We start from the raw sequence: 27,798 nt of genomic DNA on the forward strand, positions 1-27,798 counted from the left end.
ATGAATGATGAATTGAATGATAAGAATGGAACGAATGAAATAAATGAAGTACTCTCTTTGGAAAATGGCCATTTACATGAATACAATTTAAAAAATAGTGAATTAAGATTGGATAATTCTAAAGATGCTAATAATGAAGTGCTGGAACAAGAAGATAGTGAATTCGTTAATGGACATCAAGAAGATAAGGTTAGTATGGTTTTCCTAAAAACTTAACACTTTCTGTGCCGACACGCCTGGCGAGATAATTTTCATACAGTTATAGTGCAATTGAAAGTGTTAAATGCATTTCAATTTATGAGTATTTCTAGTATTCGTTGTCAGATTTATAATATATCTAGTCCGATTATAAACTGAAAAAGTTCACAGTCGGTCCGTGACATATACATACCTTGACATCAAAAAAAGCTGAATACGAACTTTCTTATAACATTTAACTATAAAAATTATCGTCACATACGATACGATGTCGCAAACCGGTCGGCTTTTACGGGACAGTTTCGATTATGTAAGTCTTAATGCTTTTTTATATTTCGAATTGCAATTTTAAAAATGCACTCAGTCGGTACATCAATGGCCGAAAATATCATCGATAACTGACGTAACAGCATTCGCCAATATCGATTTTATGAGCCTACTCGCATTCATTTTATTAAGAAGGTATTCCACGTTAGGTCCGATGAGTGTGTGTACCAGAGGCCTATTTTTAAGCTCCGTTTCATTCCCACTCTTTTCTTATAAGTAAGGAATGAGAAGGGGATGTGGATTTGATGGTAGTTGCGACGCATAGGAAGTGCGTGTGCTGGTGCACTCTTTCTATGCGTTCCATCCTCTGACGATTAAAGATCGGGTGTTTATGGGCAGCGGTCACTACGCTATTTAGGCATATTCAAGTAGCAGCTTGCTCGTTTGCTTCCTTATGATAAAAAAAAATATTGATATGAAATAATTATTGACCGTTACAAGTTTTTACAAGTTTTTATTACAAATTTTTATTTCTGGTGTATTTTTAGAATTAATTTTTATATTATTTAGATATTATGTTTTATTTAATTTTAAAAAATTCCTCCCAAGTAGGGTTGGCGACAGGCAGGCGGCCGGCCGTAAAAACTTAAGCCAAAACTTTAAGGTTCATAAAACCTTGTGTGCCGACCCTACGTAAGTGGGATAAGGCCAGGGAGATGATGATGAAGATGAAATAATTATCGACCGAGTATAATGAAGTTAAGTTTAACTCTATTTAACCATTAGGTATTTTTCTACATATCATTGAAATTTCTTTCCGGGACTATGCGTTCATTCAGAAAGTGTACTAAATCAGTGCCAAATTACCACCCAGATCCGTAAAACCGTTTTGGATATCCGTTAAACCTTCTAATAAACATCCATCCAAACTTTTGCATATTGTCATTTATCGAATAACTAGCTGTCGCTCACGACTCCGAATTAAAAAAACGTAATTAGTAGCCTATGTGTTCTTCCAGATCAAGTTCTATATCTGTGCCAAGTTCCGTTGAGCCAGAGATACCTTCAAACAAATATCCATCCATCCATCCATCCATCTAAACATTCGCATTTATAATATTAGTAAGATACGACTGTCTTGGTTAAGCGATAAACAATTGAAAATCAAAGTTGGAAGTTGTACTCGTAGATGTTGCTAGGATGAAAACAGCAATCACCCAATTAGCGGTAGAATCAGGTCCGGGAATATACCATACGATTACTCATACTAGTGTCATGTATTCTTATCTAGCTTCTTCCCAATTCCAGGCAAAACAATTGTGTCATGCTCTCAATTACATTAGTAGTCCAATAAACTCATTGAAACGTTACTTACTTATATTGAGATAATATAAATATATTAAATTCGAACCAACGTTGACACAAGCTACGGTCACCGCAGTCCACAATCATAAGAGACATTTCATAACTTCGATACTGGCCACAATACTCGCGATCTGGCACAGATAAGGTACCCCAGTCTATTCATTGACCCCACGGATGTTTACAATGGACCCACAATGCGGAAGGATCGGCCGATTTCATTAGCAGTTCCGGGTTTGATTTAAGTAAAAGTCGCTGAAGATCAAACAGATAAAGTTCAAGAAAGAATTTACAACGGTTCTGTGGTACACTGATAAATCACGACGGTAGTTTTGGAGGTGGTCTTCGAGAGTTGGTATTTCAAATTCAATGACTAATTGCTTTCGAGTCGTTGAATGATTACTTAAACAGTATTAATGTAGATTTCTTTTACTTAATTTACACTAAGGATCACATAGTGATTACTTAAATGTTCTGAGTAAAGCAATGAAGAAAGAACAGTTTATATAAAACTAATTATTTTTGCAATAAATAATAAAAGATTTTTTTTTTGAAATAAACTAAAAATAAACAAAAAAACCTCAAAGAGATAAGAAAATTTCTTTGATATTAATTGGTATAGATTATAAACCGCTACGCACTAGTGTGGGCGACAGACATAAGACTTCAAGATGTCAGTTATTTAGAAAGTCGGGAAGGCCGGAAACGACGCGAACCGCGAATCGGACCATAATATAACCGTGAAATTCCACTGGCGTGACACTTGTATTGACATGTATTGTTGTCTCTCTTTTTTCAAAGTGATGGATAGAGATAACAATACGTGTTATTGTAAATGTTACGGCAGTCGATACCCAAAATAAGATTCAAACTTAATAGTGGCTAGTGGTTCTAACTCTCCACTGTGTCCTTTTACATCCCGTCGATACTTCCATTGTACCATTGAAATTCAGAGCCGCCATAAAGTTTGGATGGTAGTATACAACCGTTATCTCTGTTTTGTCAAAATAATGAGAGAGATGTCGATATGTTTAAAATGAGATTTAGGTCTCAGAAAAAAAAGTAGATAACTGACAAAGTAAATGACACCTTATTTCCTGTCATAGTTGAATGTAATTTATTACAAAATAGCGCTCGCTTGAGACTTGGTTAGTGCTAAATTTAAAAAAAAAGCTACTTTTCAGTGAAAACCCCGTCAAAATCGGTCCAGCTGCTTCAGAGATTACCCGGAACACACACGACTTGCGGACAAATATACAGTGAAAAGAATAAAAAAAAATGTTTTTTCGATATAGGTAAAGAAAATATATGTACATACACTTACTATAGCCGATTAGTATAAATAATATCATGGTTTTGATGATACGTAATCCCAAAAACTCGGTTCATACATAACATGTACGTGGCCCACATACAAGCAACCTTTGAGACATGCCGACGTATTTTAACGCTCAGTTGCGCTGACCAACAAATATCTTGTTTAAATTACACACACTCAAAAAAGAATTTCACTCGAGGGTTAAATGTCAATTAAAATAAATACAATGTTGTATTTTACATGTTTTTTTGTATCAATAGACGAAACATCACAAACAACTTTTTACTACTTGGAACAAAATCTAGTCAGGCATGTCCTGAAGGTGGAATAGAGAAAAAAAAAACTTTATTATTTTCTTCTATGGGCAGGAATGATATTTGTCTGCTTCTTACAATTATCATTAGCATTTGTAATAAGATTTTAAAAAAAATTGTACATTCTAATGATTTTAGATAATATAGTTAGAATTTAATATGCACACTTGAAAAATATATAAAACTTAATATCCTTATAAAACACTTATTACGAAGCTTTCTCTTTAAAAATAATAATTATCAATCAGAAAAAGTGAAACTAGTCATAATTAAGATCAATTAATTTGTTAATAATTAGGCTATCGTATTTTTTTTCCTCTTTGACTCAGCAGCCTATGATCGCATGACAGATAAAAAAGATCGCGACAAGTTGTTACTGTTCTAATTATAATCTATGACATATAACTCTTTGACTAACTGCGGGTTTCTAATACCAAAATCTCTGTCATTATCTTTGACAAAACAGAGATAATATGTTTTAAACGTCGATTTAGGTCTCAGAAACCTATGGTTACTTAATTATTAAAAGTTATTTAAAACTCAGTACTAATTTAAAACTGATGTAATTTATTTTCTAACTTCGTATGTTTTACTAAGTTTTATATACACTTTAAAAAAACATTTTTATGAAATTAAAAAATAATTTACAACCAATAAAAAAGCTTAAAGCTTTTTCATGCTCGTTAAAAATAGAAGCTTCTAAAAAAATATTTAATAACTCCAGCTTTAATAACTTAGGATAAATTTTAGTTTTAATATTGTACTGCTTATTTTTGACGTTGAGTATATAAATACTAGTTATATTATGTAAGGATGGACCAACAATAAAATTATTCGATCACTAGCTGTCGCCTGCGACTCCGTTCGCTCGAAATAAAAAAAATGTAATAATTAGCCTATGTGTTCTTCCAGACTATGTTCTACATCTATGCCAAATACCATCAAGATTTGTTCAGCGGTTCCGGAGATACCTTCAAACAAACATCCATCCATCTAAACATTCGTATTTAAAATATAAGTAAGATAATTAAGACAGACTCGATTCAATTTTGCAACAAGCAATGACATACTAGATTTCTTTAGTATCGAAACAAAAATCTATCGTAATACTTTGATGTACGATAATAACACTTATCACGTTGTGACAAGTGTGATAACCGTATGAAATTTTAAAATAGAGTTTGTAGATGTTTGTATCGTTTAGTTGTTCCAAAAGGTCGCTTACGTCGGTTACTGTAAGACGCCCACGTATGACTACGCCTCTACTGTGTATAGGTTTCACAATAAAATCCTTACTACTTGTTCTCGATTTAAAAAAAAAAATTACAAAGAACTATCTAGGACCATCTAAACGAATGTATTTTAATTCAACAATTAAGTATGAATTAGGTTGCATGTTCGATAGATAAATTTTATAAAAATGTTGGCATAGTTAGTAACCATTGTACTTTATACAGCGTATAAATACTGAGCGTATCCTGAGTATTATTATTATAATAAATCTGGTGATACTGTGATTTTTAAATTAATTGGTTACGTAATTTGACAAGTACAACATGACGAGAGTTTAGAATTACTATGTTAATGTGAAATTGGTATTTCATTAAGCGAGTTACATTCGAGAACACATAGTAAAATCGTTTTAATAGACCATTGGTCGAATAACAATAATATATGGCCGGTTCATTTCGTATACTTCCAGTCTATTGTATTTTTTACATACAGACCGACAAGTATTTGATAAATAGCGTAGCACTATTTCATCTAGTAGCTTTCCGATACAAAAGAATAAGCGAAGGCATTCACTAAACAAGAGATAGATTGGATACTATCTGTAAATATTGAAATATCTCTATCTCTCTATCATTAATACAAACTTCATAGCTTAGTGGTTAAAATTGACAGACAATAAGTGAATTTGATTCTCAAAGCAAAACAATTCTCTTGTAACAATGAAAAAAAAAAACTTGAGAGGTGTCAAGGGACACCCGGATGGAACGAAGTTCATTTCAATTAATTAGTGAAGGAACCAATGTTTATTCTATGAATAAAAAACTTAAGTCTTCACAAGAAGTACATTTTATTTCTATGGATTTTCATTATATATTGTCACGTCGTTGCCATGGTGAAGTAGCGCTCATTCGTCGTTAACATACTTACTATAGCAAAAAGTATCGTGACAACTTTTCGTAAGAATTTTTTCCATCTAGCCCCCTTTCACAACGCGCGATAAGGAACTTCGTTCCAATAAAAAAATATTTTTTCATCATTATCTGTTTGTACAGAACCAACCAGTGGATCGGTCACATCAAAAATATTTTAAATCTCATTAAAAAATTTAATGGTAACTAACATAATTGTCAATTTACTAACCTTTACAGTCATTTCCTTTTTTATAGCACTCAGAAATTTTAATAGTAAATACTATAATTGCCTAATTACTAACATTTACTTTAACATACCACTGTGCTAATGAATCGGAAATTAACTAATAACTAGCTGTCGCCCGCGACTCCGTCCGCGCGCAGTTAATAAGCTTATATGACACGTTCGTAGATTTACCATAGCAGCGCCATCTATTGATTACTTACTCAACCCAGTCGAAAGGTATCGACATCTGTTAGAATCATTTGGAGTTAACAGATAATTGTGACTGTCAAATAATTAGCAATAAATTAAAATTGCGACTATAATTTGAGATTTAAACTATCCTATCTCTCAAGTTGGATCGAACTGCACATGGTGTGCGAATTTTATTATAATCGGTTAAGTGGTTTAGGAGTCCATTGAGGACAAACATTGTGACACGAGATTTATATATATTAAGATAATAATAACTATCATAATTGCTAAAAACCAATCTTTAATTATATTCAGCACTCAGAAGGTTAAATACGGTACTCGTAGTAACTATCGTAAATACCCTTTTGCTAATTTTAACCGCAACATAATGCACTTATTATTGAACGTGATTGCTGCCAATCTGAATGTACGATTCAAGAGCAGGAATCTAATCGATGCATTAATCCTGCCGCAACCATTGTCAGGACCGGTCGTATCTCTTAATTGAAGTCGCAACTCTGGCGCAATTGCAAACTTAGATGCAATTTTCACTGCGGCTGTCTGAACGGCCGTTTTTGTATGGTGTCGCATGTCATTTCCACTGGCGCTGCCGTTGTTATTTAAAATTACAGCTTCGGCTGCAATCAAGGCTAATTGTTAAGTAGAAAAGTCACTTAAGCTACCATCTAAGACTTAATTCTTGACGTAGGAATGTACCTGCTTAATAGTATTGAATTCTTAATAATTATATTTTATTTTTGTTACTATCGCACTATAATTGTCCCATTTATAAAACAAATTAATAGATAAATAATTAACATAACATATTCAACATTTTCTAATTTATTAACCGGTAGCTTATTTAGTTAAATATTAATAGATTAAATTCAAAATGCGATCACCTCGTTGCCGTCGCCGCGACCCTGTACTTTGGGAGTCATTTCATTATGATCCGCTTTTGATTTACGACATGTTACATACAAATTTCGTCAGGCGTTGCGTATCCCAGAACTTGACATAGCTAGGGTGACCAGTTTTTTATTTAATCGGGGATTTAATCGTATAACGTAAATATCCCATAACTAAATATAATGATGAGGGCAAAATGTTTATAATTAACAAAAATATCAAGCGAAGTATGGGAAAAAAATATATTTAAAAACGTATGTATTTATCGAAACATTTTTGCTTATCCGCGGTATTTTTAATCCACTTGAATCAAATTTTCAAATTTGATTGAAATTAACGACCACAATAGCAATCGAGAAATATGATATGCTAGCTGTCACCCGCGACTCCGTGCGCGCATGATTAAAAAAAACGCACTAAGTAGCCTATGTGTTCTTCCAGACTATATTCTACTACTGTGCCAAATTTCAACATGATCGATTTAGCCGTATTGGAGATACCTTCAAACAAACATCCATCCATACAAACATTCGCATTTATAATATTAGTAAGATTGTTTAGAGGGCGAATTCCAAATATTACAAAGTCATAAAATTAACAGCACGTTAACGTAGTTTACATTGCTAATCTATATATATAAAAGAAAGTCGTGTTAGTTACACTATTTATAACTCAAGAACGGCTGAATCGATTTGACTGAAAATTGGTGGGCAGGTAGCTTAGAACCAGAAAAAGGACATAGGATAATTTTTATCCCGTTTTCTATTTTTTATTCCGCGCGGACGGAGTCGCGGGGAAAAGCTAGTAATATATAAAATAAAGTCGTGTTAGTTACACCATTTATAACTCAAGAACGGCTGAATCGATTTGACTGAAAATTGGCGGGCAGGTAGCTTAGAACCAGGAAACGGACATAGGATAATTTTTACCCAGTTTTTTATTTTTTATTCCGCGCGGACGGAGTCGCGGGTAAAAGCTAGTTTATCATAATCGCTCGTTTTCTTTATTTCGTTATAAAAGACAATCGATGTCTCATAAAAAAATTACAAAACGTGGTTACACTATAAACATACTTGCCCATACGTATAGAAAGTTGCTCCCAAATCAAACGGCTTGTCAACATTGCACAACTAAACAACGGATGTTGCCATCATAAAAATGTCCATCGGTACAAAACTAGTATCAAAATATCGGTTAATTGTATTTGAAATTAGTTTTCTGATGGCAAATCGTATTTTTGTAAAATATTGTAATAGTGATTGCGATTTTATATTGCATAGTTCTGGTTTATAAAACTTAAATAGACTTAAACAGATGAAAATATTTATTTTGTTAAACCACAGACAAACTAGAAATAATATTTGGAAGGACCATCTCAAAGGCCGGCAACGCATCTGCGATTCCTCTGGTATTGCAGATGTCCAAGGGCGTCGATGAATACATTGGTGTTCCCGCTGCTCGTTTGCCCCCTTCTCTTATAAAAAAAACAAAAAAAAAGCTATCATTTTTAGGAAATCGTTCTGAAGCCAGTAATGACATAGTTTACGTTCCAGCTATCTTTAGATTTTATATACTGACCAGGATAAAGTCGCGTGCATCTGTTAGTTTTAATATAAAAAAAATGTAAATAAAATGAGAGATATGTAGGTATATCTGCATCGTATGATAAACCCATATGACACACATTTGAACAACCTGTTCAAAAGACAAAGCGTTTTAGACATCGTGCCTCGAATAGATTGCTTGTAATAACTCATTAAATCAGCGCCGGCAATTTCCTCCAAATCAGCTGACCACATTGGGCGTTGCGGAATCAATCACTGCCTTCCGAGAACTTAACGGGCTGTGTACCAGCGCGGCTTTCTTTCTTGTTGCGTTCCTTTTTCGAAATAATGCAATTAAATTATCTTTTTTTTTTTCCTTTGGTAGTGGTAATCGTTTTTCAGTCAATATCTATGGTATTATAAGTTGCCAGTGTTATATGACATTAGGTTGGAATAAAAAAATCGATTTTAGTTGCGGGAACTGCCAGTTAGAAATTACCCGATAATGTATAACTTACTTTTTATTCATACTCTTATGAAATAAAAAAAAACATTTCAGCTACAGAAATTTAGTGTCCTAAAAATCTTATCAATTCAAAAACTTAATTCTTAAAGAGTTAAATTTTGATTACCGCAATATTTTGTATAAATAATACAAAGAGAGAAATTATCGTATTTTAACTAAATAACTTTATATTGATCTGTACTTATAAGTAAGAATGGGATACAATAGATGCGTGCGCACGACTATCCCAATGACCTATGGACCCCGAGCTACCTGGAGGCTATTCTATACCATTTATATAGAATATTATTCAATATTATTACATGCCGTGAATGGAAGCTTTACTTCTTAACACCCTGTATATCGCTCCTTTATGGCAGTAATTAGTCATAAAGTATAATATCTAAATTTTGCATCAAAGAAGAATATTTTGAAGCCCTATTAATTATACGTGATTTATATAAATAGTATGTCTTTTTTGTAGGAAATGTGATTTTTCCAAAATAATTATTTAATTAATTATTTTACAATTATTAAAAATACCTTTTATTAATAACTAATAAATATAATAGAGTAGCATATTAGCTAATCATGTAAAAATACTTATCGCAAGAGCAATAGCAATACAGAAAAAGTTTTTGAACGTCATTAGACAAATAGAATTCGCATTTCCGCGGGGCTGTCAACGTTCGGCACCCCGCCATTTTGCCCGAGGCGATACGACCAATCGGCGGGCGTTCTTTATTCAAAAAAGCGCCAGAGGCAATACTTTTTTATTTTTCTATTCATTTACTAGCACCATTGTATTTATTAATTGGTCAATACTCACTCAACTGAAGAGTGCGTTTGTTAAAATTACATAATTAACACCGATTTAAAAGTACTCTCTTCTTTAATAACTTTATACTTTTTAATAAATTTTGTGCAGATTGTACTTTATACATTTATTTAATTCCTGCTCAAAGTTTACGGACTGTATCAATATGAACATAAATATACATACATATATGCAAATCCTAGTCATAACACTATTGTATACACCAGAAAATATATGACTAGCTTTTACCCGCGACTCCGTCCGCGCGGAATAAAAAATAGAAAACGGGGTAAAAATTATCCTATGTCCGTTTCCTGGTACTAAGCTACCTACCCACAAATTTTCAGTCAAATCGATTCAGCCGTTCTTGAGTTATAAATAGTGTAACTAACACGACTTTCTTTTATATATATATAGATAGATATATAGAAGATAGATTACTATACAAAATCTATTTATTATCATTCATGCTATATCTTATATACTTTACATATACTCTTCCCCAATAACAGTGAAGGCGCAATTTAGAAATCCTCTAAAGGGTCGCTAAATAACGGATATTGTATAAAGTGACTAAATTACACTAGCAAGGGGGTACGAGGGGTAAATCTGGGTTGCCATAACACATCTAAATTCTACACAAACTTTTTTAATAAAAATAATAATATTAAATAATAATTGTTCCTAAGACCAAAATCCATGTATAATAAATATCACCATCTCTCTCGTTATCTTTGACAAAACAGGGATAACAATATGTTTTAACCAGGGATTTTGTTCTCAGAAATCAACGATAGGTCATTGAATTATTTTAATTTTTACTACAGAAAATGATAGACCAGTGCTTGGCAAAATTTTAAAGTTTACAAAATAAGATATTTTTCAATTTTAGCATTAAATAATTTACAGCATATCTATCTATGTATATAAAAGAAAGTCGTGTTAGTTACACTATTTATAACTCAAGAACGGCTGAATCGATTTAACTGAAAATTGGTGGGCAGGTAGCTTAGAACCAGGAAACGGACATAGGATAATTTTTACCCCGTTTTCTATTTTTTATTCCGCGCGGACGGAGTCGAGGGTAAAAGCTAGTTTGTTATAAAAATCAATATCACAAATTCATACGACTTTTAATATATAGATATGTAAAAAGAATTAATGAAAACCCATACGAAAATCCCATCAATAATTTTTCTATTTAATTTATTCAAACAAACAGATTTATCAAGGACTTTGTAGACACAAAAATGCAATCAAATCCGAAACTTTAGTTCATAGTTTATAGGTTCTAATAAAAGAATGGTTGAACTAACAATTACATTGGTAATCATTTATATAAGAAGAGCTCATCGAAGCATAACATTAGCTTGTGCTAACTCCTAACCCATACATAATGGCAATTGCAGTACAATTGAGTGATCGCCAATCATCGTACATCGTCTCTACATACTAATTAACGTTCACTAGGGGTGGGGTATACCACTACTATTTGTTATCGATATGAATTCGAATCGAGTTTATTTGTAGTGATTTTATTATTGCTTTCATTAAAGTAGAGGCCTAAAACTGACCAATAGGAAAAGGGCTGTCGAAATATTTAAATACAATTAACAAAATAACTACGACTAGGATAAAAAGATTACAATTGAATCGTTCAGGCCGTATAATTTCACGGTTAAAAATTAAACAACATTTTCTATATGTCGGGCAAAGTGATGTTGAAGGTAAAATATTATTACAACGGTCAAAGGTGTCGATAGATTTTCTCTTATCGTGAACACATTTTTGTTTCTTTTCTAAAAAGATTTAACAAAATCCGATAAGAAAATCGAGGACATTTAAAGATTTAAAAGTTTTTAAAATATCATAATTTATCAAACCACAGTGTAGTATGTTAGAATAAAAGACGTTTTAGATATAATTTAGTCGTAGGAAACTCTGCGTGTAATGAAAAAAAAAGTTTTGGTTGTACGTAATACAAGTTCCCCTACCATTTTTTTTAGATTTCATAAAAAAGTTTCTTTTTAAAATTCGCACTTTGAGTACGTGATTTAATATAGAGGGTCACGCGTTAGTGAATCTGAGAGCGAATGTCCCCGAGGGCGGTTGAACCGCCCTCCGGCAGTTTGCCGCGAGACGTCAACGCGCGCGTGCGTCGACACCGATCTGTCAAGTCACATCACTAGTTACGATCGCGAATCGTAAATTGACAGTCTATTACCGTAATTCGTGAATTCGTTTTATTGCTGATTTCTTTTTTTATTTTATTTCGTTTCATTGATTTTGGAGAAATTATTTGTGAAAAAATTATTAAAAAATTAAATTAATTATCAACAAATCAACAATTTTGCGGTATTTTGGTAAATGTTTCTTTATCATTTATTGTATTAGTTTATTGCACAATAAAAAAAATATTTAAATTATAACAAAAATTATCGGTAGTAAAATTTACATCTAGCGATAGTTCAATTATTTTTGAGCTTTCAAAGTAACCGTTTTCGTTAACCGTGAATAATCGATTATGTATCGTTATTTACATAATAATATAGCAGGTTAATTAACCAATACGCTATTAATTTAATAACATACTTTAATGAAGATATTAGCTTATGCCTATATTCCACGAAATAGAAATAGTAACAATTAAAAATATTAATTGAATTAGATAAAGATTAATAACACTTGTAAAACGTTATAATACAATCTGTTACAAAATAATTAATGGTAGGCTTTCGGAGTTTAAAGTAGCAATTTAAAAAGCAATCAGTAACCGAACGCGACGGGAGCCGTCCGCCTCTCAAGGGACCGGTAATTGTCCGATATTCCGAATTCGATTTACATATACGGTTTTTTTCAATTACTTTCACTTCACTAAAGTAACGTAGTGTCATCTAGTGTCATCGATATTTTTAATCGTTGTCACAATAATAATAAAAGAAATGTGTTAGAAAAAAAACATAGTGATTATTTGTAAAAGTTAGTGGTTATATTTTGTTTTGTGTGAACTGTGACCGAAAAACTGGCGGTGGCGTACGTGGATTTATCCAGTGTGATCGAGGTGCAGGTAATTAAATAACTACTTCTTTATTTGTATCTCGTAAAAAAATCAGTAGTTTAAAGTTTTCCGTTCTCTTTATTGGAAGTTGCAAATAAATTTAAAAGGCGATAAAAATGTATGGATGGATCTCTATGATAGATATAATTTGGCATAGATGTGGGACAGATTGGATTTTTTTTAATTAATATTATAAATTGAAATGTTTCTGTGGATAATTTTTCGTTTTGATCATCGTTTAAATCTCAAACTTTAATGTTACTCTAGAAGTTTAATGAGATACAAATTTATATCGAGAGCATAGAGCATTATAACGTGAATAAAACTCTATTCATAGTACAATCATGGTTTGATTGATGAAGCGATAGAATTTACCGTTGGAACAATATAAAGAATTTAACTTAACACGTTAAGTGCAACAAACTCGCTTGGTTCATTTCACATACGAAAAAGACGTAGTTACAATGACCCAATATTAGGGTCCATTAATAATACATTGGTCTAACACTGTCTATATTGTCACAAGAAGATCGGCCGTACGATGTTCTTCATCATCATCAGCACACTATACGTCCCCACCGAGGGGCACGGAGCCTATCCTAAGTTAGGGGTGACTAGGCCATAGTCAACCACACTGGCCAAGTGCGGGTTGGTTGACTTACACATATCTTTGAATTTATTCTCAGATATGTGCAGGTTACATCACGATGGTTTTATTCACTGTAATAACGTCGGATAAATTTAAATCGAGAATCGAAAAACATATTGGTATATGGTGGGATTCGAATCTGAACCATGACGCTCGGCGATCTTACGCTACCAAAATCCAAAATACCAAACAAGGTAAATAACAATGTAAATATCTTGACAAATGTTGGTGAAAGTTTATTTATATTGGTTAGATTAATACTGAGAAATGCGGATATTGTAAAGTGTCACTAAATGACAAATTAAGAAATTTTATGATAAGATAAAATTTACCAATAAGTACCAATAACTATGTTTCATTCTACATTCGTTCGACTGGCCACGTGTAATCATTCTAATATTATAAACTAGCTTTTACCCGCGACTTCGTCTACGCGGAATAAAAAAAATGCACACAAGATAAAAAAGTTCCTATGTCCATCTCCTAGTTCTAAGCTACCTCCCCATCAATTTTCAGCTAAATAAGTTCGACCGATCTTGAGTTATAAATAGTGTAACTAACACGACTTTCTTTTATATGTATAGAAGATACGAATGTTTAGATGGATGTTTGTTTGTAGTTATCTCCAGAATCGCTCAACGGATCTTGATAAGATTTGGCATAAATGTAGAACATAGTCTTGAAGAACACATAGGCTACTAATTAAGTTTTTTTCTATCCGCGCCGACGAAGTCGCGGACGACAGCTAGTAGGGTAATATTTTTCGAAGGTATGCGTGCATGTCTAAACTGATGGATCGATACTGACGAAATATCATTTGTTTCATATTTTCTAAATATGTCATAATCGTTATGGCCACTCCAGACGCTTGTTGTTTGCTACAAACAGCCACAATCACCAAACAACGAACACAAACAGGCATTCCCACGTTTGTCGAACTTCCCTTGATTTGTGTAGAAAACCGTAGTGACGCCGATCACAAGCACAAACTGCGAACACCAAACAAAAACAGGCAAACACCAATACACACGTTCATGTTTGTTGTTCGTCGTTGTTTGCCAAGCCTGTGTAGCAAGTTTTATAAGTTATCTATAATTAATTAGAAAGGAATGAATACATAAACCTTCGTAAAATCAGAACTCTTACGAAATCGCTAATTGCGTTTACTTATGTACATTTTTAGATATATTATAAATAACAAATTGCTAAACTAAATCTCGTCTTATATGTCAAGGGGCTATAAATAAGAATATATGTAACTAATTTCTAACAAAAAAAACATTTAAAATGTTACGTTACTTTAAGTCATAAAACGGTGTTACTTTCCGTTTGTTTCTGAGACCGAAATCCCTGTATAAAACTTATTGTTATCCCTCTTTTGTAAAAGATAATGAGAGAGATGACGATATGTTTACAGGGATCATAGTCTTAGAAACCAAATTTTAAACTGGTACCAAGTCAAATTATTTTTTTTCCTGAATGTAATAATTTATAATCTGCAATAAATTTATAATCAGCTTGTTAAGCTGTTTTATATATTTTATACTGCTGAATTAAACAAGCTCATCGGTAGTAACTACACCATCACTCACCTACATTAAATTATAGATTATAATTTTCACTCTAGCATCCGGTGTAAAAAACTCGATTATAATCGATTATTCGTTAACTCGGTAACTAGATATAATCGTTAGTTTGGCAATTGATCCACATTACAGCAGGTTCCATTCGATACAACGATTGGGGACAATCGATTAATTGATGTAACATGTACACATTAATTTCTATAAATTTATTACACAAATTAGAGTGACCGATCAACGAGTGATTAATTTTAACTAGACCACTTATAAACGTTTTGTAATCAGGGTGTGTCAATTTATGATTTGACAGAATATAAATTTCGACAACGAATTTACAACATAAATATAAGTATTCACGTCTTCAAAGTTTTCCGATCCTTGTTATTTTAACCTATACATATTTACTGGTAGTTATAAAAAATAAGGTACAATTTTATAAATTATGAAGCATAGTGATAATATCTCTCCTGCCATTTCTTGTAATCGTCAGTCACTAAGTTCGTAGAAGATTATAAATAATTTAATACTAGTTTTCGCCCGCAACTCCGTCAAGGCGGAATTTTAAAAATACCTTAATAGGTAGTCTAAAGTTCTTACAGGATATGTTCTATATCTGTGCTAAATTTCATCAAGATCCGTTCAGTCGTTCCGGAGATACCTTCAAACAAACATCCATCCATTCATCTGAACTTTCGTATTTAGGTATAATATTCACTAATATTGAAGAAGTAAGAACTTTGAATAGTATAACTATATTACTATAATATTATAAATGTGAATGTTTGGATGGATGGATGAATGTTTGTTTGAAGGTTTCTCCAGAACGGCTGAAAGAATCTCTATAAAATTTGGCATAGATGTAGATCATAGACGTCGATCATGGAAGAAGACATCAGCTACTTATTACTTTTTTTTTAATTCCGCGCGGACGAAGTCGCGGGCGACAGCTAGTCTCATATAAATGTGAACAACTCTGCATTGAGCTGAATCTTGTTAAACATTCCGAACTAATGTGAACTTTTAAAAGAAAACCAATCATAGAAAATGCATCTTATAAGTCGAATAGACGGAGAACAATCATTAAATTCCAACAGATTGACGGCTGAACAATTCTAACTAGGGCTGTATCTACGGATTTGACCAGAATTATTTGGGTTTGGATATCCAGGCTACGTATTTAACATCGATGATGGGCAGAATGGACTGTCTGAAACAAATCACCAGATGTCTTTTATTTTTCATCTTCTTTCACCAAGGAGTTACAACATTGTTGTTTTCTTTGTTTTATTGTCAGCCAGTTTTCGGATTTATTTCTTTTTATGTTGGCAACCCTAATTCTAACACGTGCCTAATTAGTCGATAGCAATGATCAACTCATTACAAAGTCAACGTCTCAGATAGTTATCCGATATAAAAAAGTCAATTTCCCCGTACAAATTACACTATTGTATTATAACAAATTAAGATACGGATAACGAGTATGTAATAAAAGAGAGCGTCGGCTCTGAGGTTAATTACCCTATGTAAATGCGAAATTGACTTACTGTAATGTTCTTCTATTATGGTGGATGGCACGCGAACTCCAAATTAGAATCTATGGTTATTTTAATTTGATTTCTTTTATTAGAAATTTTATTTGGTTTAATAGATTTTTTGTTCAAATTATAGTCACATGTCTTGAAATAACTAGGAAGTAGTACCACAAAATCGTTATTTTCGGTATACGTTTCTTGTTCGTAATGTTATTAACAACTTATTGGTCCTATAAATGTATAAAAATTTAAATACATTAAAACCCCTTACGATATCTTTATAACAATTGGAAATCTTGAGGTGGTTCTTCGACCCACAACCTCTGCTCGTAGTCGACGAAAATCGCCCGCATAGTGTAACTTAAACTTATAGCGACAGAACAAATTGTTCGAACTTATGTTGCAACTAGAATCCAACTAATCTAATTATGCTTTAATTTAATGTAATCTTGTTGCGACAGGAGAGGCTGGGCGGCGGCGGGCTGGGCCTGGGCGGCGGCGGGTTCCGCGGCGGCGCGCAGCCCTCCCTGGCTGACTTTCAGCCGCCATACTTCCCGCCACCCTTTGCGCCAGCCGCACACCCCGCGCACGCAGCACACCCTGCTCACCCCGCACACCCAGCCAGCCCGCACCACCAGCAACAGGTCAGTTTACATCTCTTGTCATCTTCTTTTTAAGGTTCTCTATTGACTATCAAAGATTACATGTTTGACTCTATCTCTTGCGACGCGATATTGAGACGGCACTACGCTAGTCTCTCATATTAAGTAGCTAAGATTTTTGGTTGAGTCACTAGTCTACATCAGTCAATACTAGAAGCACTTATGAACTTCAACATAATCTTTTCGTTTTATGGTACCATGGCATTCGATAAAGTAAGTCTTTGCAATTTGCTTTGGCATCTTACTAACTGATATATCGTTCACGATTTGTCTGTAACATGACCATCTAATCTAATCAATGTGAACTGCCTCTTTTGAAGTAATAAATTATACAGAGCCATGGCATGGATTACGGCGGTGGTGGTGGCGGGGAGTACGGGCAACACTACGCGCCGCAGCAACTGCTGCCGCGACACCACGCGCACCACGAGACTCATGCGCACCTCAGACACCACAGGGACCACCATGACATTCATTCGCATCACGTGAGTATACAACAAAAACAAAAACTGTTAAATTTTTATTATATGGTGGCAAACTAGCTAGTGGCCACCTCATTCGCCGAAATAGCGAAATGACCGCCACCCATAGAAACCCTCATAGACATCATAGAAAGAGAATTTTTTCTTTTGCTATGCGTCCCGTCCTTCCGTTTTCTGTGTAGTCATGGTATTTCACCAGGCGAGTTGATCTATTCATGCAACCGATGTTGTTGTTGCTGGCGTCTATTAAAGTTGAAAATATTTTAACAATTCATCCGATGTCGATAAATTTAATAACATAATTATTCGAATACGTTGCGAAGGATCTTTGGAAATATTCGAAGACCGTTGGGGCGCATTCTCTGGTCGAGGGGGACGGATAGTTGCAGAGTTTTGATTATAAATCACATCCTAGTACACACATATGCATAAATATTTTTATATTCAATTCAAACTAAATAACCATCATGGTTTAATATTTCTCAAATTATTCTATTTTTAATCTACCCATTAAACTTTTTTTTTTGCAAAGAAAGATCTAGATATTGACAGAAGCCTGAAAGAAAACTGAGAAAAAAAAAGATTTATTACTGGCCTATTTATTGGAATTTTAATTTTTAGTAATATGGACAATGTTTTTTTTTTTTTAAATAAAACATGAGTTAACTTATCACACCTTACATACATACTTTTTTATCTATAGCCAATTTATTTAGTAGTACTAATATAGTATTATATTATCTGTGGTAGTACTCGCAACTATCAATTCATTTACTAATAATATTTCCGACTTCTTTACGATTTGATATTTGACATTTAATAAAGCCAAATCAATAATCCACATAATAACAGGGAAACTATTGAAAAATATACGCTTATTCTTATATCAACAAAAGGTTATGAACGAAAAGACCACTTAGCTAGATTAGGTGCTCTTATCTTCGCAACGTTCCGGTTTCCGAACGGTATACAATGCGCTTTTGGCGGGAAACTGGATGTCATTTTGTGATTAATGTCAGATGAAAAATATCTTTCCGATTTTATTTTTTGTTATTTACGGTTTATTTTTTTACTTAAATAGTTAAATAAATTAGATGAATGCGTTACTTTAGTACAATAACAGTAAGATATGTATTTAATGGTCGCCAAGGGTCTCTTAGTTTAATGACAGTGTGGTAGTTGCCTGACTCGTCATAACCTATTTGCTGACCATTGACTACTACGTTTCTTTTATATCTCAAATCCCGCCAAATCCACCCTCTTTCTTCATCCATTTATAAAGAAAAGCAGAGATGGGAAGACTAAAATTTAGCCTGCACTCGCTGTGATTAGAAGAAAGGTGGTATTTCTGCGGTCAATCGTGATCATGAAGATTCCAGAAGCGGGCTCTACAACTTTTAAATGTTTTATGACTTATTTTCGTATTTGTTTAGTTATCGCACGGGGGCTTTGGCTACGGCGGTGGTGAACGGCGATCGGACTACGGAGCGCGGGAACAACATGAACTGGCCTTACATCATGCGTTACACTCCACAGACGAAACACAGGTAACCAATATGAATCCCATGTGAATTTGAAACTAGTTGATTTCAATATTAAAACAAACCTATCAAAATTATTTTACCGTTATAAGTCTGTAATTACAGACTCATTAAAAACAGATATATTTGTATCACTAATTTAAAGATTGACACGTTCCAAAATAAATCCGTAGACAATAAATGACATTTTTAGCTAGTGAAATGTGTAAATATAATTTCTCGTTTGCATGGACTTAAGTCAGAACTTAATCAGTCAATCAGAAAAGAAAAGAGAAAAAGGAATAGGAATACGTCCATCGACATACTTATTTTAAAATGTGATGTCGTCTCTATTTTCTTGCGATATTCAACTATTTTACCACTAGAAAAATGCTAGATGCTCTACTGCACCCCCATATTTAAATAAACTTAACTTAGGGGAGGACAACATGGGTCATCTGCAATTTCAAATTATATTGTTCGTTGTTTCTTGTGTATGGGAATATTTAAGATTATTTAAGACATTTTGTAGACAATATGAACGAAATATTTCTGTTACCCTCGACGGAATTTAATAAGCTATGTAAATTAAAATGGCCGATCGAACGCGTCTCAATATCTGTGCGTTGCTTTTATATTCTCCATTTATTAATGTTAATAAAAATATCATATTAATTATGATAAAGTACCCATGTTTGGGATGGTATTTAATTTGTTTTTTTTTTTCAGAACGCCGGCATGGATGATACGACGGGATTCATGACGGATTTACCATTATTAAAAAGTTAGTATGTCCTTACTAATATTATAAACTAGCTGTCTCCCGCGACTCCGTCTGTAAGGAATTAAAAAAAACTTAATAGTCTATGTGTTCTTCCAGATTATGTTCTACATCTATGCCAAATTTCTTTAAGATCCGTTGAGCCGTTCCGGTGATATCTTCAAACAAACATTCCCATTTATATATTAGTAAGATGACATTGTTTGGACGAATGGATGTTTGTTCGAAGGTATCTCCAGAACGGCTCAACTCAACGGATCATCAAACGGATGACGATATGTTTTATACAGAGATGTTGGTTTAAGAAATCCTTGGTAAATATTTCGTACATTAAATTTGCAACACTCATGTTTTTATTAACGTTACTACCAAAAAATTAACTAAGTTTTATATCACTTAATAGTAGATTTCTTACAAAGATACGACAAAGCTTTGATCAGTTGAATCTAGTCTTATTAAAAAATCTTTCATTAGAAGCTTACAGTAAATAAATAATGATTTTTAAACGGAAACCCGGCGCGGTGTCTGCAAAGAGATCATCTACAGATTTTCTGTCGACTCATACAAAATGCTAGCTTAATGTACGGATAGCAAAAAAGTTATTAAGTCATGTATATTCTTATATTCTTACCTTAAGTAATCCACAGCTGAATCTTAAATTAATCTAAATCTTAAAATAATCTAAAATTATTCCGTATGGAAAAAACTTTTATTGTACAATAAAATATAACCTAAATGATATCTAGTATTCTTTTGAACAACGATTTTGTTCTTAAACCACACCATATCTTCAAAAACCTGATAAATTATCAGCTTCAAAAACCTGATGGTTTTAAGAGTTTTACGTACTAAAAGAATTTTTAATAACTGCAGATGTAAACATTGTTTCTGTCTTCGCCCATGTCTTTGTCTAGAGCAGAATACGACCGTTAAGTTTGTATTGTCGTATTTGTATTTAATATTGTCAACCCTTTCATACTCTTTGAAAACAACAAAAACTACAACATTAAAGCAAGTGTCACAGCAGTATATTTTGTTATGTTTGTTTGCTGACCGTACGCGATGTTCCAAATTCAAACCGCACGAACACTCCGATAAGTACATGTTATTAACTTATCAAATATTTTTATTGTTAGTCCCATATCGATGACCCGGCGTAGATAAGCCCAGTAATTAGGCCCCGAATCGAACTTATCTCATAGGTGTATCGATTATTCTAAGTAGATTGTAAAGGCCCATCTCATTCAACGGCCGAATGAATCGATATCGAACGAATAAAACGAACGATCAATCATTCTAAATTCAAATTGCGTATTCGAATTTGGAAATGAGATTCGTTAGGCCATTTTTGCTAGTCAGTAGCATAAATTTGTTTTGAAATCGTACGTAATAACTAATTTTTTTAGGTATTTGGCACAATCTTGGAAAACTCTCTTTAAAAGAAATGTCGGTTTTCATATTCGTTAGATTTAAAAAAATCTAACGAAATGTTATGGCAATGATTTTACATTTTATTCCAAATTCAAATTATAATTGGCCGCTAATATTTTTTTTATAACAGCTACACATAGTGTGAAATAAGCATGGTGCCGTGCTAATGACACGGTAATGTTTATTGTATTAGGGTTGCCATATAGAAATATTACAATTTGAATAGAGATCACGCTGAGCGCATGTTTGGGGCGTGGCGGTGATTGTTAGTGTTGCCATTGTTGATATTTGAAGCCGGCTATTTTGTAATCACACGCATACCGAACGAATATAGATTGACTTGACTTTTTGTTATTAAAAAAAAAAAGTAGAATAGAAAAATATACTGTCGACGTACACGAACAGTAACGGTTCGCAAAAAAAAAACAATTTCGTCAAAATTATTTTTACTCTTGTATATTTAAGGTTATTGTATTTATAGATATAACAATGTCTATCAGTATTTTTTGAGCTAATTAAGTAAGAAATGAAGTTAATTCAAAACCAAATTATTTTCAATGCTCTAAATAAAAGCCATAAGTTTGCACTCAAAGAAGCATCACTCATATTTACTAGCCGTTAATTTTCTTTCGTCGTAAAACTGTAATTTCTTACAAATTATTTCGTATAACGTGAAAAAAAAATCGTCTACATAAAAGCGTCTTAATAATTTTGTTTCTTAAATATACTACGCTTTATTAGTTACTATAATAACAAAACACATTAGTTTTTAATCACTGACCTCTATGGACAGGCTATAAGCCGTGATGTTTTGTGCCTATTTGATTTTCGTCATTTTAGCTTTGGTGGTGATGATGAGGATTCGAGCTAACTATAGAGATAAAACTACCAGTAACATCAACAGGCGTGAGATCAGTATTTTAAACAATTTCACTTTGTTTTAGCAATGAAAGGTCGCGACGGTCTCGGCGGTAGTGGTTCGTGCGCGCCTAACGACGTGTTCTGTTCAGTTCCGGGTCGACTGTCGCTCCTCTCTTCTACCAGCAAGTATAAGGTGACGGTAGCTGAAGTACAGAGGCGACTATCACCGCCCGAATGTCTCAACGCGTCTTTATTAGGTGGAGTACTGAGGCGGTAAGTATTTTAATTAAGGTTAATAGGTTGATATATAATAGATTAACGTATCGTTGTTTTTATTTTATCCGCTTTTTTTAATTAATTAAAATTAAACAGCATTAATGTTCTTTGTTATAGGTAAGGGAAATAAAACATCAATTTCATTCTTTTGTGTACTATTCTAACAGTGGTAGACGCCAATAACAACTTCTGACTCACGAATGAGCGGAATCGACCGGTAAAATACCACGACCACACAGAAGATAGGCATCAAGTGGAAGTAATTCCGCGTTACGTCTGATGAGTGTGCGTGTAGGATGCCTAATATCTAAATCCTATTATCATAAATGTTATAGATAAAGGGATTGGAAGGGGAAGTGGATTTGGCGATTTGACACATAGAGAGGGAAAATATTTTCATTCTGTGCGTCCTCTCCACCATGATGCTATTGAATGCTTAAAAATGAGCTTGTTTCGGCTTTATGCTCGTTTTCCACCTTATAATAAGAAAAAACGTAACTAACATAACTTATAGAGTTAAGATTCGTGGGAATTTTTCTACAAATCATAAATCTTTGATTCCAAATTCAAAAAATAAACAACGGTACCTCATAACCATCGATGCGAATCAAACATCGAATAATCGAAATCGAATAGCAATACGAATCGAGTATTCGATATCTCGCTCATTAGTTCTTAGCAATGTGTCGATTCATTCGATTTAGTTTTCCATTGATTCTAAATTTATCATTGTCTGTCTCGTTAGTTGAGAATCGGGTTTCTATTATTATTGGTTAAGCGGACGTGTGAAAATAATCGGCACAGATTAAATAAAATATTTGTGTATTTTTAATCTGTGAATATATACAATAGCGGATTACAATGATTGATATCTTAAAAATTTAACATAATAGTACCGTATTTTGTTCTCAAAACATAGGTAAATTCATTGTCTACAGACTATACGAATATTAGAAAGAGTGAAGATTTGTAGGTTTTGCACCAATAGAAAAAACCAATGGAAAAAAAAAAAAAAATAATTAGTAGCATATATGTACGTCACGACTATATTCTACATCTATGTCAATTCTACGTCGGAGATCTTTATAACAAACATCCATCCATCCATCTAAACTTTCGTGGTATTAGGATTTAAAAAGTTGCTTTTGTCTTACCCGTTTAAAAAGAACATAGATGACGAACGTAAATAGGTTGGCAATTGAAATGAAAGTTACATTCATAAGCAAATTTCGTAAGTAAAATTTAATTTCCAACTTCATAAGAGATTCCAATCTTTTTTTTTTTGCTTTTATTAATTCAATCAATCAACGTAACCGACATCCTTCACTCTATAGAGAAAACTCATCGTCAAACGAAAGAAATTTATTGAAAACAATTTCGTTAACGAGCCTTCATTTACTTCGGTTAATACTGGTAGCCTGTTTCGGAGCCAACCCTGTTATTACCAACTTATTTTTAGGCATTTATTATTTAAATCCATTACAAATTTAACTTTATTACAATGTGTTAAAGGTAATAATCCAATTTTCGATTGCATTTCAATTTGTTTTCTGACAACTTTCTATGCGTCAATCATGAATTACTCTTTTGACGGTAATCGATAGGTTATCTGTGGCTCGATCTAGCGGTCGGTAGCAGTACTACCGCTTACCGACATGCGACCTGTCAGAATACTGAGCCATCATTTTTTTTTGTCTATATCAAAGTATGAAGCAATGGTTCATTGAAAAAGTATAGGTATGATTTCCAAGAAGCCTGTCGACGTGTTAGTTTTATTTCTTATCAAGGTGAAAAAAATATTGAATTACATTACGTCATAAGTATCAAATTACAGAGTGAAATGGTTAATAAAGAATCAATGGAATTTTTTCCTAAACTATGTACGAAAATACATATTTTTTTTGTTTCCAAAGTCTGGAAATTCATCAGAATATTATAAAAACGTTAAATTTCTATAGTAAAATCTTCTTTTTCTTCTCTTCTATTTTACTAATATAAATGCGAATGTTTAGATGGATGAACGGATGGATGGATGTTTGTTTGAAGGTACATATCTCCAGAACGGCACAACGGATCTTAATGAAATTTGGCAACTTTGTAAAATATAGTCTGGAAGAACAGGCTACTTATAAAGTTTTTTAATGCCGCGCGAACGAAGTCGCGGGCGACATATAGTGTACAATAGCTGCGTTTATTTAATTATAGAATCTTATTATTCGAGTTACAAAAAAAATGTCTGTCAAAATATTGTCAACCGTCGCGCGGCAATTTAATGTTAAATTTTCAAATGTATTCTACGGCCAAGTTGCTTGTCGAGTGAATTAAATGATGGATCCAAATTAGATTCATTGTTGTGATATTTTTTATATCCATTCTATTTTTGATTGAGAGTATTTTTAAGTACAATATAAATAATGATGTGACGTATAACGTTATTACAATAACGGCATTTATAGGTTATGTTTATTATGTCACTCATGACAGGTAATAACTGTATTTTAGATGATTCAATCTTTACTATTTATTATCTTGTACAGAGATTATTTAAAAAAACTGTTTTTTTTACCTTAATTTAATTTTTTGTTGTCAGGGCGAAAAGTAAAAATGGCGGCAGATTACTTCGTGAGAAACTAGAAAAGATTGGCCTCAACTTACCAGCTGGGAGACGGAAAGCTGCCAACGTTACCTTACTAACGTCACTAGTTGAAGGTAAATAACATATATAGATCCTTGATAGAAATAAATAAATAAATAAATAAATAAAAAATGCTTTGTTATCCGCCATTGTACACTCCCCCCATCCCCCTTCCGGATCTTCCATGGACTGTAGAAAGTCCAGATGTATGGATATTAAGCGTAATGATTGGACCAAATGGATCACATTAACAGTAGGTTTTATATATCAGGCGCTTCTGATCGTCGTGTAGAAGATTACTGGGAAAAATTAACAGTGATCCCACAACAACAATATTTGTTGGGTGCACGAATTGGCCTCGCTCAGTGAAATACTACGACCACACAGAATACAGACGTCAAGTGGAAGTAATTCCAAGTACAGTCTGATGAGTGTAGTGCCACAGAGGCCGAAGTTTAGTCCTGTTTCCTATTAAGAACAGGATGGGAAGGGGAAGTGGATTTGGCGGAAGAGGGGACGCATAGGAAGGAGAAATATCCTCTTTCTGTGCGTCCTCTTCTCCGTTAATTAAAGGTAGGCAACGCATCTGCATTTGCGGATGTCTATGTGCAACGGTCGCCTCGCTATTGCGGCGTATCCAGGTGGCCGTTTGCTCGTTTGCCACCTTATGACGTAAAAAAAAATTACCGGGATCTATAAGTTCGTTCCAATTTAGCCATATATAGCCGTCAATGGTGTTTCGATGTATTTTTTCAGTAAAATCAATCAATCTTGTTAGTTTTTAATTGATTTTATAATGATATATGTCCAGCGGAGGCGGTACATTTAGCTCGGGACTTTGGCTACGTGTGCGAGACAGAGTTCCCGGCGCGTGCGCTCGCTGAGTACCTCGCGCGGCAGTACGCAGAGCACGACGCCAGGAGACGACGGGATTTGTTGCAAGCTACTAAACAGGTATACTACGATATATCTATAATAATAATAATATTTATAGACTACTTATTACATTTTTTTACTCCGTGCGAACGGAGTCGCGGGCTGCAGCTAGTTGAAGATATTTCTAAATCTTTTAGACAATATTAATCTGCTCACTTTGTCCTAACTATCCCAACTTACGTAATATTACGGTTATCTGCCTTGTTCCGCAGGTGACCAAGGAGCTGATGGACCTGCTGAACCAGGACCGGTCTCCGCTCTGCAACACGCGGCCGCCGCACCTGCTGGAGCCGGCAGTACAGCGACATCTCACACACTTCTCTCTCATCTCACACGGCTTCGGAGGACCCGCCATTGTCGCCGCCCTCACAGCTATACAGGTACAATCTAAATTCTAAACCAGGGATCCCCAAACTATTTTGGACAAGTGACCCCCTTTTCCAAAATGAACCGTTACCAGACCCCCCATGGACAAATTATCTACTTTTAAGATCAATTATTATTTATTATTATTCATTTTAACTTAGGTCAATAGAAGAAGACAGAGTGAGAATTAGCAATGCTTTAAGTTCAATATCCCTTTGGGAATCCCTGATCTAAACCATTATAACAAGAACACCAGAGATAACCATTTTTTTTTCTCTTAGACCACTAAAAAATGTGAACCGTCATGGGACGCCTTGGAGATGTGCAACATCGTGTGTGTACAAGTGATATGCATAAAAGATAATATTATTAAAACAAAAATGTTGCCATATATATATATACCTCAGTATAGCGTGGTGACCCGTCGCCACGGCAAGCGTCGCCACGCCAACAATTCGATTTACAAGTGAGCCTATAGATGTTTCACATCAAAAATGGAATAATACTTTTCATTTTGTTACAGAACTTTTTAAATGAATCACTGAAGCACTTAGACAAATTATACCCTCAAAGTGGCATGGTGACATCATCTATGGACAAAACTAAAATGGATCCCGACATAAAAAAGTAACATAAGAACAAAAATGGCGTACTCAGTGTGTCACACGAACGCGCCTTTCAAATGAATATGGACTTCCGTTCGAAAATGTTGCCAGTGTATAAATTTATTTTTGACAGGTTAAAATAAATTTAATAAAAACGAAGTAATGATAATGACGACAGTTTAAAAATAGACATTTAATACAAAAATTATACTATAATAATAAAAAACAGACAATATTGGTCAATAATTAAAATATCAAATAAAGTATAATACTTAACAAATGTCACCAAATTAATATTCGGTACTTTTTTAAATTTAAAATAATCATTCAAATTATTCAAAATTGAAAATACTTTTCATTATAACGTGGGAAAATTACGTTTATAATATTATAAAACTAAAGCCAATTTTCTTTTTAAATTCACGAAAGAAACAATATTAGGTAACATTTAAACTAGCTGAGCTCGCGACTTCGTCCGCGTGAAATAATATCTTCTGGTAGCATTTGGATTATTTAGGCCAATTATTTTACTGAAACTTATAAAACATATTAAACTTGCAAGACATTCAAGTAAACCTTACAAACTTTCATCCCTTATTTTCTATTGTTCTATTACACCCTTCAG

The 27,798-nt window shown here is 33.5% G+C and overlaps 1 protein-coding gene across 1 annotated transcript; it reads left to right on the top strand.

Moving 5' to 3' along the window:
* Positions 1-27,343, top strand: LOC106718662 (transcription factor AP-2-epsilon-like). Its single transcript, XM_045684354.1, has 10 exons — positions 1-189; positions 17,080-17,262; positions 17,616-17,765; positions 19,196-19,309; positions 20,012-20,066; positions 22,439-22,628; positions 25,222-25,340; positions 26,078-26,220; positions 26,415-26,582; positions 27,092-27,343. Exons 1-10 carry the CDS (start codon positions 1-3, stop codon positions 27,197-27,199), a joined length of 1,419 nt encoding a protein of 472 aa, XP_045540310.1. The 3' UTR covers positions 27,200-27,343.
* The last annotated feature ends 455 nt before the right edge of the window (positions 27,344-27,798 follow it).

Source organism: Papilio machaon, chromosome 26 (assembly GCF_912999745.1).
Source record: "Papilio machaon chromosome 26, ilPapMach1.1, whole genome shotgun sequence".
NCBI lineage: Eukaryota > Metazoa > Arthropoda > Insecta > Lepidoptera > Papilionidae > Papilio > Papilio machaon.

Coding starts and splice junctions, on each gene's coding strand:
- LOC106718662 (XM_045684354.1), top strand. CDS start 1: ATGAATGATGAATTGAATGATAAGAATGGAACGAATGAAATAAATGAA. Junction 17,263..17,615: donor GCCCGCACCACCAGCAACAG/GTCAGTTTACAT, acceptor TAAATTATACAG/AGCCATGGCATGGATTACGG. Junction 20,067..22,438: donor GGATTTACCATTATTAAAAA/GTTAGTATGTCC, acceptor ACTTTGTTTTAG/CAATGAAAGGTCGCGACGGT.